Below are 17,363 nucleotides of genomic sequence, written 5' to 3'. Positions count from 1 at the left end.
TTCAACAGGTGCTTGCTATTGTATTCACAGTTTTGCAAAACTAAACTTTTTATTCAAAAAAATTGTCAAATAAATTAGACAAATGAACATACCGTATATAGGAAATATTTAGACGAAACGGAACTAAAGACATTCATGTACAGGAAAACTAGCCCATGAAAGTATGGCTCGTTCAACCCGTGCAAGTTTGAGCGAGTTAATAAGGGGAGAAGAACACAAATGTTCATTGCACTCAAAATAATTACTCACCCCTGCCTTCTTACTTTCATACCCCCAAAACTATTTACCCGGATGCCCCAAAAACTAGGATACCAGCATGGTATCTCTTATATACCATGAGTATCACATAGTATTTCTTCCATTTCTTCAAAAACACTCATCAGCCCTATATGAAACTCATATGGTATATAATATATTGACAAGGTATCATAGAGGACCATGTTCATTCTAACATTCAAAAAACACATTTTCCTAAAATAAAATAAAACTCTATGATATCATCATGTTATATACATATCTTTGAGACATGGTATCATGGAGGACTGGTTCAGTCCTTTAATGAGACACTCCCTCAGTCCTCCATGCTACCATCATGGTATATAGTATACTGAGATGGTATCATGGAGGAAGGGTTTTGGGCGAGGGAGTACTCGGGTAAATAGTTTTGATCGACTGGGTAAAAAGGAAATTAGTTTATAAGGGGCCATGACCATGTAAATATTTTACCTTTTATGTGTATTTTGTGTTGTTTACTCGTATAATAACCAGCTTAACTCGCTCATTTAGTAAGTCAGTCTATTTTGACCCCCAAATTTAATAGTACATCTAAAAGTTATGTTGATTTGGCTAATCATCTAATCCAAATTAACCTTTAGAGACACTGTTAAAATATTTTTTCAAAAACTTAACTTTGTTATTACTACTATATATAAGGGACAAGGGGCTTTTGTAGTCCTCACAAAAATTTCCAATAAAATGTCAAACTTTTTAATTAATTACCTTAGGTCCTAATATTATTTTTTAAAGTCAAATTTACTTTTTGTTCTGAAGGTCTACTTTTCAAAAGCTGTCAAACCTCCTATCTTATTTTCCCTATTTTTTGGTTTTCTATCCGGTGCCCCGTATTCATATTTGTGCCCGATTAATCCAAATAATTCGCATTGTGTAGCGTCCATTCGGGGAAAGCACTCCCTCCAAAGATTTTTTCATACCTAGACTCGAACCCAAGACCCTTGATTAAGGGAGGAGCAGCTCTGTCCGCTGCACAAATTCTGTATTTGTCTTAAAGTTCATTAATTAATTTAGAACTAAATAACTTTGAAAAATTAGGATCCAGAACTCATAAACGTCAAATTCTGGCTCTGTGTTTGATTATTTGAAGAAAATAATTTCATCAAAAATGAAAGTTAAAATATTAAAGGAGTGAAATGAAAATTTTGCTTTTATATATTCAAAATATACTTATATGAAATTTAATTATTACTAGCATAAATTATATTTCTTTAATTAAAATATCTACTTTTATATCTTGAGTTTGGGCCTGGGCTTAGCACGGGCCTCACAGAACTAGTATATCTTATATATACCTATAATAAAAAGAAGTTCTTTTAGATTTATTTAGTAATCAAATAAATTATAAAAAATAAAAAAATTATTGGATAGGTTGGGTTATGACTATTATTTAACCCATCTTGACCAAACTTCGGTCCAGTTTGAACATGATTTGAAATTAGTGACTTGAAGTTGGTTTTATTTAAAGTTGGAGTTTTGTTTGGACATGCAATTTGAATTTCTTAAGTTGTATTTTTTCTCACAAACATGAAAACTCCACAAGTTGTAAAAACTATCAAAACTTCCCCAATTCTTATACAATCTTACCAAATGAGCAAACTATATCTAATTTAATACGCTACTAGAAGACATTTCTAAAAAATACAACATTTATTAATCGAACTTTAGTTCAATAAAAAGGAAAATTGAACAAGTTGTAGTGTAACTACTCTTTAATATAATCCTTCCACGTGATACAGACAATTTCTTCATGTCGAGCATGCATTTCCGATCAGATGACCAAGAAGACGAACCAACATTGTTACTTTGAGTCAAGTTTTACATTTAAAAAATATATTAACCAACTTATGGATCTTTTTAAATTTATTGGTCAAGTTTTACATTCTAAAAAATTTGATCATGATATAAAGTTGAAATTTTGTGCAAATTTCATAAACAAATGCTGATTTAAAATCAAAATATAAAATCATGATTCCAAATCGCAAGGCCAAACGCTTGCCTAATTATCTAAGCCTAAGTAACTTTGGGCAAGAGCTGTGCAATAACTGATTTATTGATTCATCTCATTTTCACTATCCAAATTCAATCCAAACCGTACATTTACCACTCTACTCCAAAGTCACTACTCTTGGTATGTTGTCCCATTAACACAATAAGTTCAATTCATTATGTTAAACGAGGCCTGGCCTAACTGACACCACCGACGCAACGGAAATTAGAGCTTTTCAACAATGTCATTTTTCTTTTAGTAATAGTATATTTTCACTTGATCAAATACAAAATCAAAATTGCAGTCACATGTTATTTACAAGAGCATCTCAATAAACAGACAACTGAGGAGTGGTTGGGGCTGGACGTGGAGATGGCGGAGCCTTTTTTGCACTTCTTCCATTACCACTTCCTTGGTAATAACTCAAACAGTTACTAAACCATTTGTATTTGCATACGCTGTCTCTTGTACTAACACTGTCTATATCAGACAAAAAACTAATCAGCTTTTTCAATGTGAAATCCTCTGAGATTTGCTTGGAAGGTGGTGATGGTTTAGGTGGTGGTGGTGATGAAACTGATGGTCTTTCAATTGTTTTCTTTGTCGTGAGAATTTGTGTGACATGATGATTATTTGGTAATATTCGAGCTTCAGTAGTTCTTTGTAGGAAAAAAGGAATGTCATGAGAATGAATATTGATGAAGTAGACGCAAGTGCTGGAATCTGCATGTTTTTCAATCTGATTGATAACAGTACTGTTTAGTTAGTTATATGAGTCAAGTGAAGAAGTGCAACGGGCATTTGTAGATGTACTTGGAAGGGAAATGGGTGTAGTAGGTGCAGTGTGAAATTAAATGAGTGAATGTTCAAAGTCATCTCTTAAATTAAGACTTGACCATGCTCAAGAAAGGAGGCAAATTATGACTATGACCATGCTCAAGAAAGGAGACAAATTATGAGCAAAAAGCGGATGCATGACTAAATTGTATGAGTTGAATTTTTAAGACTCTTAATATTGGTCTCCTTTTATTTTTGAAGTGATGAATTCGTAACTTCATATCTCGTATTTATTATACTTTTATACATTTTTACATATAAATTTATGCCCCGCGTGAAAAAGACTGGGTTTAAATGAACCCGACACTGACAAAGGCGGATCCATGATTTAAATTTTGAGTATTCAATTTTAAGATTTTTATACTGAACCCATTACATTTTTAAAGTTATGAGTTCATATCTACTATTTATTACAATTTTAATAATTATTTACACATAGATTTATACTTCGCGCTGATAGTTAGGGGTTCAATTCAACCCCCACTTTCTATGCTACATACTCCACTGGGTACTGATACATTGGATGCGCCCCTTGATTAGGAGTCAAAAAGTATTGTATTTTTCCTTTCTACGTGTTCGATCCTTTTCGTCATTTGAATACATATCTTTTTGCTGGTTGTCAAGTATCAACAATTTGCAACTCGCTTACTAAACTATGAACCAAGTAGTGAGAGGCAAATGGAGGAGCGACCTTATACGAAGAGGGTTGGGGAATTTAATTTGTTACTACTCATTTTTTTAATTTAATTAGCCTAAAATCTATTTATTTATTAGGTCAATTAGTTAAATTATTAATAATGAGATCACAAGCAACATAATATCTAAATTGTGTTAATCTTTATTCGATAACGTGAATATAATATACAAAAAATGTCGTAATATGAATAGTGATGCAGATAATTAAAGCCAACTAATTGAGAAGTAAGATATAGATGAATTCTTATTGATTCTCCTGGTTTAGATAATGAAGATCTCTAAAGACCTAGTGATAAACTACAAAAATGATTGAAATTAACTATAAAGTCATGTGTAATAAGGTGAAATCAGATAATTACAATGGTCCGGAATTGGAAAATTGTCACACCCTGACGAGGAGCATGACGGGCGCCGATCTATAATCCGGATACCACCTGGCGTAACAGTTATCATGATTATCATATAACCGTTATTCGATATAATATGACTCTAACATGACTGAAAGGACACCTGCACGCAGAAAGTGCCCAAATATAGAAATATGCAATGATCTGGCATATATATATATATATATATATATAGAAGCGAGCCGACAAGGCCGCAAAAAGATCATAAGTGTCATAAACCGGCAAGGCTATCAGGAGAATATCAAAACCCCAAATCAAGGCCGACAAGGCCAAAGATAATATCTACGTACCCCACTATGTCTATGAGCCTCTACGAGTGTGCATGCAAAAGCGTAAAGGTTGGGACAGGGCCCCGACGTACCCATAGCATATAAACATATATCATAATAACATAGGTATACCAAAAGATAGAAAGCCTGGAGTAATGGTAGTTCTTGACGCCGCTGAAACTAGAAGTCCTAATGTGGTGGAGGTCCTCCGCTATGACTTTCAGGACCTGCAGCATGAAATGCAGTGTCCCGGGCAATGAGACGTCAGTACGGATAAAAGTACTTAGTATGTAAGGCAGGAATCAATAACCTAAGTAAGGCAAAAATATAAAGAGGATAGAAGTAACCTGAGCCATCTGAGAGCGTACGATATGCAATGCATGAGTTCAAAAAAAAATAAAAAAATCTTATGCAAGTATATACATATAGTAGTATCATCACCGTGTCATCATCATATCATCATCATCCCGCGTCCGGGGTATCATCATAACATGGCTATTGCAGTGGTGTGCACATGTATGTGCCTGCCCGGCCGACTATAGCGCGGCGCGGTATAGTAAAATTGTGCAATACATACATACATACATACACACACACACACACACACACACACATATATATATATATATATATATATATATATATATATATATATATATATATATATATATATATATATATATATATAGGAGTTAATGAACTAACATTGGGCCTCTTGGAGTGATGTAAGGTCGGTAACCTCTCGAATGAATTATGAAATTCGCATTGAATCCAAGAAAATAACTTAATAATGATAAACATGATAATATTTCAAGAATCAATCAAATAATTAAGGCATTAAAATTTGAAGTACAAAGCATAGGAATGGAGTGAATTGTTAGAGAGCGCTCGTGTTCATATTCTAGTTAGATTCGTGCCAAATTAAAGAAAGAAAGGAACATACACTTTACATACCTAAAATCGTCGATCGCTACTTGAAGGAATTCCTTATTCCGAAGCCCGCTTGTCCCTTGCCCCTACATGACGATATATGACCTTAGCTAAGCCTTAATTGATCATGTATACCAACACATATATATAATGTATCTTTGAGGCTACTTGGGGGGTTAAGGGAATTCGAGCAGTATTTCCTTTACAACTTCTACTTCCAGCAATCTTCCAAATGACTCCCAACTGCCAGTAATAATGTCATCAACAAACATAATCAAGAGATTACATTCAAACTAGAATTCTACCCAAACTTCTTTTCGAATTCCATCCATAGCCAACAACTATCATACCGTACTTTATGATCTTTCTTTCACAATTATTTTCACATTTGGGACTTGCTAAGCCTTTTTATCAACTCAACATATGAAATAAAGTGAGAACCATACCTTTTATCTTGAAGAACTTCACTTCACACAATTCACTCTAAAACTTATCCACCACAACTTCAACTAGAAGTAAGAACAAACTCCTTCCATATGTTGACACCCAATTTTGTCCCGCCTTCCTTCAATATTTATTTACATTTCTAGTATTTTTGGCAATTTAAGAAATAATTTTTTATTATTTACTATAATTATTAGATTTTACCGACATTTCATGGTTCTATTATGGTTACTTGCTATCATTATTTTTATTATTATTATTATTATTATTATTATCAGTATCGTTATTATTATTTTGTCATTATTATTATTAGTACCGGGTCTTTTATTTAAATTCGAATTCAAAATCGAGCCTAATCAACAACATTATTTTCGGACTAGCCCATTATCTGTAAAATAATTACCAGCCCATTCGTTTTAATACCCAGCCCAAAAATTGCTTAACCCAACCCAATACCCGACCCGACCGCCCCTTTCACTTAACAAAGGAAACCCATTAGGGTTTCCTTCATTTTCTCCTCAGCAGCGCCGCACGCCCTACCCCCTTCCCCTTCTCGGTTTCTCTCTTCTTCGATGAATCGGGCAAACCCGCAGCAAGCTTTCGATCCTCTCAGGCTGTGTATGGCCATATCGGGAAGGGCAATTAATACTTGTCCCTTCCCTGTCAGTTTTTCAACGTTTGAAGAGGGGTAAGACTTTTGTTTGCTTCTTCTTTCCTTCTGTTTGCGTCTGAAACATAGTAATGAATTTTGTTTGTTCATGAACCCATCGTTTTCTTATAAGTCTCTTTTTGATTTTTGGGGTACAAAAGCTTGATGGGTTTTGTCTACTTCTGGATTTTTCTGGTCAAGATCTGAAACCAAACGTTGTTGAGCCTAAACATCCCGCCTAATTTTCAAATTTCTCAACCCAAGCAAACCCTAATCTGGACCTATAAATACGAAGCTTTGCTGCTCATTTTGGGGGGGTTTTTGCGCGGTCCAATATCCCTCTTTTAAGCAATATTAATCTTATCAGTCTTATATTTCTGAGTGTCGAACAAAACATTCAATCGTTTTTACCTTTCGTTAGTTTTGATACTACATTGAATCCGAACATCGCAAGCTTGGATTCGATAGTGTTCGAGGGTATATCGAAAGCCCCGCGCCTCACTTCGCTGCACCCGAAGCAGGTCGGTGAACAACTTCCCTTTTAGTTGGTTTAGTTTCAGTCTGGTATTTGACAAATGTTTTTGTGTCCATACGTGTTGGTTGTCGCCGCTGGTTTATTTTCAGCTTAGTAGCATGGTAGCCTTAGGTGTACTCGTAGTTAGTTAGTTTCGTTTCGGTTTAATAGTTAAGGTATTTAGAGGTTCATGTTTTATTAAGGGTTTAATTTTCAGTTCAGTAGCTAACAGAGTTTAGCTGTTTATGTCTCAATTTAGTTCAGTTAATCATGAGCCTGTTTAGCTGAATATTGATACAAGTCCATTCATCTGCTGGTATAGTTAAATGATTTTATGTTAATATAAGTTATATATGGTTAGCTTGCTAATTTGAGAGTGATGTTTGCTTTAGTCCAAGGTAGCTTTCATATTTTTCATCTTCCGATTCTGGTATGTATACATTTCCATGCTTGGTTATTTGTTTAGCTCAACATGTCGCTAGGGTGTATTTAAATGCGTATATGATGTAGTTCCACTGTCTCACTCAATTGCTTGTTGTTAGTTTGCCTGCATTATATGTTAGTTCAGTCTAAGAGATGTTTGAATGCTCTTGATTAATGTTCAGCTACTTAGTTTGTTTTGCTTAATGTGGCAGTTGGTAAGAAACTGTATTTAGCCTTTTAGTTTGTTTGCTTAGTGTTGTAGGTGGTATAAAACCATGTTTAGTTTGTTCTGTCAGTTTAGTGTTGCTTGTTGTATAATCAGGTATATGCTAGATTAGCAAAATATAGTGGTCATTTAGTCTTGATAAAGGATCCGTTGGTTAGTCTGATGCAATTAGGCTTGGGTTAATCATGTGCTAGTTAGGTCTACACTGCTTATTTATTCTCCGTTTGATTTGTGCTATATATGAGTTTGTAGTCTGCTAATCATGTGCATGTGTTTACCTTTTAGTTGTTCTATAGTGGTTCACTTTATATCTTGTTAGGTTAGCCATATGTATTTAGCTTATAGCAGCGTAGATACCATCTGCTACTCTGTCTGAAACCTGTTTCCTGCCCTAACTAGTTTCTTTGTTTCAAAATGTTAAATTCTTGGCTGCATTTTTTTTTGTTTATTCAAGGCTGCACTATTGGTTATTCACTGTTATATTTCTGAGCCTATAAACTGCTATTTTTCTAAGGATGGGGTCGTATGTACCTAAAACTTCATAATATCTTTTCTCTTTACCCCCTGTTGAATATATGAAGTCAAATACCATGCTTTTTCCTATGTTGCCTATTCGTCAGTCATGTATTCTCACGTAACTGAGTCATGCTTAAATCGCTAATCTTCTTGCATGCTTAAATCACTAATCTTCTTGCATGCTTACTAATTTCGAGCATAAGTTGGTTGTTGTCCCCTGTTGTGTTTTATGTCTGTACACAATGTGTGCTCACGAAAGAAAAATAGGAATTTTGTTTTACTTCTAGTTGGAACCACAAAGTTGTTGCTTGTTCCGTGTCATGTTGTCTTCTTTGGTTGTTAATTTGAAGGCAGCATGTTGATTACTGTACAAGCTGCTTGTTAATACTGCTGCTGAGTAATCTAGTCTCTATTGAAATCTCAAATGGCCTTGACGTGCTTACTGCTCAAGATCGCTGAAGTAAAATGAGAATGTAGACTTAGAATATGTGCATCCATTTAATTAGCTCCTATTTAAGAGATAAAGATATTTGTTGTAAACATTGTTGCCTTCCTAAATGTTAATAGTAAATCCTATTCCTTTCCCTTCATTTTTAGTTTCGTAAGTTATACGCCCACATAGTTTGGTCTGATGTTTGGCTTAGTTATCATTGTTAGATTAACCATCATATGTGCTAGCTCGGTTTGGATCTACTTCTTGACTTCTGTCTTTTTGAGGGCCCACATTTTATTGGTTTCTATTCCATTTAATGCAGTATGTACGCTTAGCATAGACACAGGAATACGTGATTTATGCGTATTTCGCATTTACTACCTAACTTCTTTATTAATCTGTTCATTAAGTTCAGATCTGTTCTGAATTTATATGTTACATGTTTTAACTTATTCGTCGATTGGATACTAATCTGTTTCTTTTCATTTTCTTTGCATGGCTACCGCATACGAGTCCGAGGGACTCGTTCCTCTCCGCATTCGTGTTGGGCTAAAAGCCAACATAATATTCTCGAGTCATCCTTATCGGCCCAACAAACAAATAGATCCAAAGAATCCCAAAATGGGCTGGGCCCATTTGATATAATTTGCTCTCTTATTTCATTTTCATGCATTTAATTTATATTATACAACTAACCCATTACTTTGTTTTTTTTGTTTTCTTAACTTAGGTGATTTCTAGTAAATTAGTGGGCTAATATAGTATAGTGGGTAGTTAATCCAAAGGAAACTAGTAATTAGTCCCCTAAGCTTCGTTTTCTTCTTTTGTATTAAAGTCATTTATAGTATCTATAATATTCACTCCTAGAATAATTGATAGCATAAATTCATATTTTCGAATTAAAGGAATTATATTCTATACTTATTATCTTCCAAAACATCAACGATACGGATGTAAATTCAAGCATATTTTGTAAATAACTCTTCAAGTTTGAAACAATCACCCATATATTTAACTAAGTGTAGTTAATAAGAAATAATAAAAGGTAATAAAGAAAACTGACATTGGCTATTTTTATATATTCCTAAAGTCAGTTAATATTTTATCATTTGAGTTGTTTTAAATATTTATCAAAGTATTGCTTAAATCGGCATTTTTTGCCTGCTTATATGCAAACTACTACGTTTTGCGAATCTCATTTTATCTAGCATTATTATTTATTCTCATTTAAAGTCTTAAACCTTGTTTTAAATATAATTTAAAGACATCTTTTATGCAAATTATTATTTTCAAATCTTATTTCAAACAACATTATTTTCCTTTAAAACCTTAGAATAGTTACAAGCCATTTTCTTAAATTTTTAATATTACATTTGCGTCTTTAGCTTTAATTAATTAACCTAAGTTTGGTCGGATAACCGTAAGTTAACGGATTCTAAAGGATGCCTAATCCCTTCCCTTTAGGATAATATAGAACCCTTACCTAGAATCACACCGGCTGCTAGACTATTAACGGAGGTTAGTTTTACCTTAAGTTAATAATTAGGTGCCCTAATTCACCTTAAAATTAATTAGGTGGCGACTCCTTAAAATCAATCAATAGGAATCACCAATATGTTATACTCTAATTCTGACTCCGGTTAAAATGGGGTGTAACACCATAGACTTGTTAAATATTTCTAAGCTTGATCTTTACTTGAAATAGTTTAAGATGTTTATGGAGAATTTAGGAGGGTTGAGAGAACTTGAAAGGTCTAGAAAAATCTGATTTTGGAGGAAAAATATGACTCCAAGTCGTGGCCCATTCTATTTATAATAATTAAATAATTTTTTCCACCGCCTCACAACGACGGGAAGCTCGACGGTACCGTCGTTGTTCGACGGTCTGTCGACTTGCAATTGTCGAGTAACGGCAGCCTCTGATTCTCAGAAGGCAGCTCGATGGTGAAGAACAACGGTCCGTCGATCAATCGATGGTTCGTCGACCATCTCGTCGAGTTGCACTGCCCAGTGCCTTTTTCTGTCGTCGACTCACTTACCATCTAGTCCTTTTTAATACTTGTCATATGTTACCCATGAACTCAGACCTTTGTATACATGAAATAACATCTCTAACAATAGTTTTAATCCCTTGACAAGAGTTCGTCATGGCTTGCACCTTCCGTAACCTCAAAAACACCGTTATTTTACGAGTATATAATACAAGGTATGAGACATGCTAGCTTTTCGGAAGGCGAGATGTAACAGAAATATATAAGATAGCTAATGTCACCTGCTTCCGTGATCCTCACTCATTTCAGCCATTACATGGTTGAGATTAGGGGTGTACAAAGTAAACCGACAAACCGAGAAAAAAACCCGACTAGTGGTTTGGTTTGACTTGGTTTGGTGTTGAAACAAAAAATCTGACCATAATTGGTTTGGTTTAGTTTTAGCTAAAAAAAGTCAAACCGAATCAAATCGACCCGACATTACGTGTATTCGATTTTTAAAATATTTTATACATAAAAATATTTATTTGTCATCTGTCTTAAAAAATTTCATAGTTTTTTATCTTTTATCATATTATTTTAAGCTTGAACTTAGAATTTTGAATGCCAATAAGTCTTATAAGCCATTGATGTTAGTAACTCAAATAAAGTCTAAATCAAAACCAACTCAACACTAGTGCTAACAAAAGAAATTCAATTCTAACACTAGGAATGACAGTAATGTTGGATATCTATTCTTTAGTTTTGCATAATTGGTTTAGAGCGTAAACATACATAGATTAATTTTTTTCTTTGTCATGTAATTAATACTTATTACCCGTACTTATTTTAGCATAACTTAGTATTTAGATTAAAGTCATTTTCTTTATGGCTTATTAATTAGCAATACTTATTTTAACCGATTTTATTATCTTTTTTGTTGAATATTTTAATTCGATGTCATCACCTATCTCGCATTTTATGTTATTTTCTTATGAAACACCTTATTCATATAGTTGTATCTTACTAGGACTAAAGAAATATTTGAAGTAAAAGTCCTATGTTTTGTATGAAGACTTTTTTGGAAAAAAACCGAATAACTCGAGAAAACCCGAAGTTGAAAAACCCGAATTTTATTGGTTTGGTTTGGTTTGTAAATTTAAAAACCCGACGCTATTGGTTTGGTTTGATAGTTGAAAAATCCGAACCAACCCGATCCATGTACACCCCTAGTGGAGATCGTGGGCATCATGTTCTGCACGTATCCTCACGGGCTCCTGTTGTCTGGTGTGAATAAGGCATGTATGGGAATTGTTTCTCGTATGGTCTAATATATTAAGTCCTTGGTCCGACTGGCACTGACCACTCAACTGTAGTGCTCTTTATGCTGCGTCTATGATCAAATTATATTTGCTTTCGATATATTTTCACCAACATATGCTTGAGGGGACAGTAAATTAGGACGACTCTTATAATCTGATGAAATTTATTAAAGTGTTGAAGCAAAATAAGAAATTAATTTAATTGTTATGATATAGACAGAGATATTTTAATAAAGATAAACAGTATATTCATCTATCAGATATGCAATCTTTTACCAATGGTGCCCGGAATGTTGTTTCTTTATGGACCAAGTAGGGGCCAAATGTGTTTGTCTTTAGATTTTGTTCTTCACTATTACCAATATATATCTAACTATTTACCTCAATAATTGTACGGGGAAAATTAAAGCTAGCATTAGCTGTAACACTTGAGTTGCTACTTGGCAACTTTCTTAGCAACGCAAACATAAAAAAGAGAAATCATAACGATACTCTTACAAGGTTAAATAACCTCAACAAAACCTTTATTTAAATTTGTCTTTTTATTTTTGTCATCCCTTTAAGAACTTTGATGCATTCATTAATCATTACATATGAATCTAATAGAGACAAACAAAGAGTATATACCTTTACTTTCTCGGTAAAGATAGTGGCTTGTCCGGCCCAGTCCCACAAATTTTACCGAAGTTGCTATTATAATCATTTATATTCTGTCAGCTCTTTACTTTAAGAGTTAATTTTGAAGTGTATAATACTAGCTCACATTCATGACTTTAAAGCCTACACGAGATGTACCCGTTTTGTTCAATCAGTTTTTAACCCGCTCAAATTCAATTCAAGATTTGCCACCACTATTCTTGACATTAAGGACTGAACTAACTACACTAATAGAGTAGACTCCAACTTGTAATTAAATAGGTGATCAAAAGATCAATCAAATCATTAATTGACGACGTTGCTCAGTATTCTGGTATCATTAATATATGTTGCTCAAATAATTATTAGTTATTCCATTCTTTCCGTTAACATAATAAATATCTCACCAACAATTATGGTATACATTATGTGATATACTCCTTTTCTGGATTGATAACAATGCATTATAAGTCAAAACCAGCACTCCTCAAATTCATTTACTGCGTAGTTACTATATTACAAGACTATATATAGAAAATGCAGCCTCAGGGTAGGATAACACTAAGTTACAACTTAATTATCTATTACACAATATTCTTGAGAGCTAGCTAACTCATCAAGTGAACTAAAACCAGGTTATATTATATATATACTGCCTTTAAAAAAAAAAAATACTAAACTACTTAGTACTCAACTTAATAAAGTTCCGATGTCGAGGAAGCTTAATTAATAGGAAGCCTGAAGAGGTAAGTGTTGGGCACCACGGTTGCTTGAGAGTTGACCAATGGGTGAAGCAGAATGAGGGGAAGGAGGTGTACGTCCCTCCCTTCCGAAATTACTATGGTGATCATCATCATCATGAGTTGTACTAGTACTAGAGATAATAGTCTGATGCTGCTCATCAGATGGCCTTGGAGTGGAAGGTGGTAGTATACGTTCCTCCCTTCCATAGTTACTATGGTGATCATCATCATCATGAGTATTAGTACTAGAGATAATTGTCTGACCGTCGTTATGAGATGGCTTTGGAGTTGGAGGTGGTTTTTGATTCCCTCTTCCAATTCCATTTCCATCATGACATGAATTAGAGGAAGTTGTGATAATTATCTGATCCTCTTCATCTGCTGGTTTTGGTGATGGTGGATGTACGGGTAAATGATCATGCCTCCCAACGGATATATGATCATGCCTCCCACCAACTATCTCTGATGAATAACTTGGAAGCAAAATTAGAACCTCATCATGACTTGTTGTCATCAAGAGCTCACTGCTATATAACTCATTTTTGTGAGGTTTAAGTCCTTGGGTGGTGCTTGTGAGTTGACCGATTGTTGGAGCATGCTTAGGAGCGGGAGGTGGTAAATGATGGGGCCTCCCTACTATTTCCTGATTGTGTGGTGGAGATGATGCTGGTGGTGAAGGTGTTATATATGGCTGCCTTCCATATTCTGCCAGATTCTGACCGTGATGTTTTTCTGAAGACATATAATTAAAGTTATTCTACGTTATAATTACGAGACAAGCCGATGAATTAAGTGCATGCAAAAGGAAATTAATAAACAAGTTTATAAGTTCTTGGGTTAATTACACTGACACATGCAATAGCTAATAGTGACAAGCGCGCATCGTTTATATTTTAAAGTTTATGAGTTTCTATAACAATCATAAGTTAATACATATAGTAACTATAATAACTAAATTCACAAGCTGCTGAATTTCCATAAACATGTAGATTCTGCTCTAGATCCGCCACAAATTACTATAACAAAAAGATAGAGGAAGATCAACTCTATGAGAGGTTGATTCTTCCCAAGTAGAGGTAGATTGATGGGGGTGATCAGCCGCTTTTGGCTCAAATTATGTATACGTATAAAAAAATTGTACTATATAAATTAATCACAACTAGTCTAACTCAGTGATTCTAAATTCTGAATTTGATGTTATCCCTGATAAGAATAAATGATAAGGAGGCGGTAATACTGGATCATCTTCTCCAGATAAATAAAATACTACTCCTGCAACTTAGTAGAAGACAGGCGGAAAAAAAGGTAAAATAGAGAGAGTTGCATGATATCTGCTTACTACAACTTTAAATTCTCCATGAAGTCCACTGTACAAAAATTATAGTTTAACCTTAATATTTTCAAGTGGATTAACAAAAAGGATTTATAATGAATACTCATGCTAAGTGAAACTCCAGAAAAGGAGTAGAACTGCAGTGTCCATTGGTGTTATGAAGTGTGTGGCAAGGGTATTGTAAAAATAATTAAATTAGTACCTAGCAAAGTTCTTGCTTCAGCTCCTACGAAAATGAGGAAGTAGATAAGAAAGGAATTAGCTCTGATGGAGAGAATCATTTTATTCATCGTTATTTATTGCTTAAAACTGACCTCTTTCAAGTCTCCATTTATAGACAAAAAGGGTTCGCTAAGTGCGTAGTGCATTATCACCAAACTTTCTTTATTCAAACTGATGTTATACTGTTAAGCATATCTTTTAAATTGAACAATCTATCAGAAGATCTAATATGCTGCAAAAAACACATTTTTAATTAGTCTTATTCGTTGGTATAATAACATATAAGTATATTATATTTAATAAGTTGATAAAGGCTAATACGCTGATCAACTCGCCCTTTTGTTTTCTAGCTCTCTTTTTATATTCTGAAAAGGATTTAGCTTTTACTCCCTCTTTCTCAATTTAATAAGTGAAGGTGTTTGATTTGATATAAAATTTCAGAAAAATAGGAAGACTTTTGAAACTTATGATATAAAATAAAGAATAAAAATTTATGTGGCTATAAATCATGTCATTAAAGATAAAATGGAGAGTTTGAAGTTGAATTGTTACTAATTAAATATGAAAAAATGTCATTATTTTTAGACAGATAAAAAAAAAAAAAAAAGAATGTCACATAAATTGAAATGAAAGGAGTATATATTATAGTGCGAAATTTTTTTACACGATCAATATTTGAACAATTATAACAAGTTACTTACTGCAATTTTTAGATTAACAAATAGGATAAGCAATTACCTTTATTATTGTTATATATATATAGGCTACGTTAACTTGATGGTGTAATTAAAGTACTCCCTCTGTCCTATTTTATGTGGCACGTTTTTCTTTTTAGTCTGTTCTAAAAAAGAATGTGATCTTTTTATAATTAGAAACAATTTAACTTAAAAAATAATCTCTTTTTACCCTTAATGAAATAATTTATAGCCACATAAATGTCTAATCTTTTTTTGAGCGGATTGCCCTTCATTTGGGGTGGTCTTTAATTTTTGGCCTTCAAATTGGTGGTCTTTAAGTTTTGCCCTTCGCCTAATACCCCAATGTTGTGGGTTCAACCCCAGTTTAGTAAAAAAAAAAAAAAAAAAATCGCAAGACAGATGTTTGGATTCGCAAGGCAAAATTTTGCAAAATTCTTCCCATAACAAATTCTGCCTTAAGGCCAAAATCCTTCAAAACCCTTGCCTTGCGAATCTAAACTCTACCTTGCGAATTTTTTTAAAATTTTTGACTGAGCGGGGTCGAACCCGAAATCAAGAGATTTTTAGTGAAGGGCAAAAGTTAAAAACCACCAATTTGAGGGACAAAATTAAAGACCACCTCCAGCGAAAGGGCAATCCTGCAAATTGCCCAATGTCTAAAACTTATTTTAGATCACAAATCTCAAAAAAAATTCTTACTTTGATTTCTTATCCTTTATATCAAGTCAAACGGTTGTTACATAAATTTGGGACGGGCGAAGTACACGCTATCAGCGTCACGAAAAAAGTTTAAACTCATGAGTCTTCCTCACTCGTTTTTGAGTTGTGACTAGATTTAATGTACGAGCATTCTTTAGAAACAGCACCTCTACAGTAGAGTCAATTACCACGTGATAATTACTTGATTTTACCCTGTAACTGTTGTATATCAATAATTACACTCGACCACTTTAGGTGAATTATTAAAACATCCGTACAATGTTCTCTCCATTTTCACCCATATGTTAGGTCTAATTCCATCGGCCTACCTTCTGAGAAAAGCACCTTTGGTAAAGTTAATAGAAAATCATGAATTTATACACTGGGCCTTGGTGAGGCAACTTTTAATATTTTGAAAAAAAAAAAAAGGTCATAAATTTCACCCAAACTTGTTCACCCTTAAATTTTGCGAACTATCTAGAAATATTATGAAGCAAAACCTGAGAGAAGGTGTATGAAATTATTCTAATATATTTAACCAACGATGTTCTTTTTGTTGCTATAATCATAGTTCTATTGCTCATCCTAATTAACTGAGGTTTTTTCGACAAAGGATATATAGCTCAATTTGATTGATTTACCAATCAAAATTTTATTAGACTTTGTTGATTCCTTTTTCTAAAAGATTATGCATCAAATCGAAGGACGAAGATTAGAATAAATGGATCAAGATATGCGATGCTCCACACATATAGTTACTTAAAGTAATAAAGCAAAAGTTGTAGCACTAAAACTTAAAAAAGAGATGGACCAACCAAGCAGCATATCACATGATAGGGGTGTACATGTACCGGGTTGATTTGGATTTTTTAAACACCAAACCAAATCAATTGCATCGGGTTTTTAAATTTATACACCAAACCAATAAAATTCGGGTTTTTCAACCTCGAGTTTTCTAGGATTTTTCGGATTTTTTTTGGAATAGTCTTGATACAAAACATATAACTTTTACTTCAAATATTTCTTTAGTCCTAGTAAGATACAACTATATAATTAAGGTTTTTCATAAGAAAATAACACAAAATGTGAGAAGAGTGATGACATTGTATTAAAAT

The 17,363-nt window shown here is 33.7% G+C and overlaps 1 protein-coding gene across 1 annotated transcript; it reads right to left on the bottom strand.

Moving 5' to 3' along the window:
• Positions 1 to 13,017: 13,017 nt before the first annotated feature.
• LOC132052272 (uncharacterized) lies at positions 13,018 to 14,969 on the bottom strand. The gene is made up of 2 exons (XM_059443736.1): positions 14,832 to 14,969; positions 13,018 to 14,028 (listed from the first exon to the last, which is right to left on the bottom strand). Exons 1-2 carry the CDS (start codon positions 14,917 to 14,919, stop codon positions 13,280 to 13,282), a joined length of 837 nt encoding a protein of 278 aa, XP_059299719.1. The 5' UTR covers positions 14,920 to 14,969; the 3' UTR covers positions 13,018 to 13,279.
• Between the last annotated feature and the right edge of the window lie 2,394 nt (positions 14,970 to 17,363).

Source organism: Lycium ferocissimum, chromosome 4 (assembly GCF_029784015.1).
Source record: "Lycium ferocissimum isolate CSIRO_LF1 chromosome 4, AGI_CSIRO_Lferr_CH_V1, whole genome shotgun sequence".
NCBI lineage: Eukaryota > Viridiplantae > Streptophyta > Magnoliopsida > Solanales > Solanaceae > Lycium > Lycium ferocissimum.
This window is presented reverse-complemented; position numbering and strand designations above follow the sequence as displayed.

Coding starts and splice junctions, on each gene's coding strand:
- LOC132052272 (XM_059443736.1), bottom strand. CDS start 14,919: ATGAATAAAATGATTCTCTCCATCAGAGCTAATTCCTTTCTTATCTAC. Junction 14,029..14,831: donor TGAAGCAAGAACTTTGCTAG/GTACTAATTTAA, acceptor ATATGTCTTCAG/AAAAACATCACGGTCAGAAT.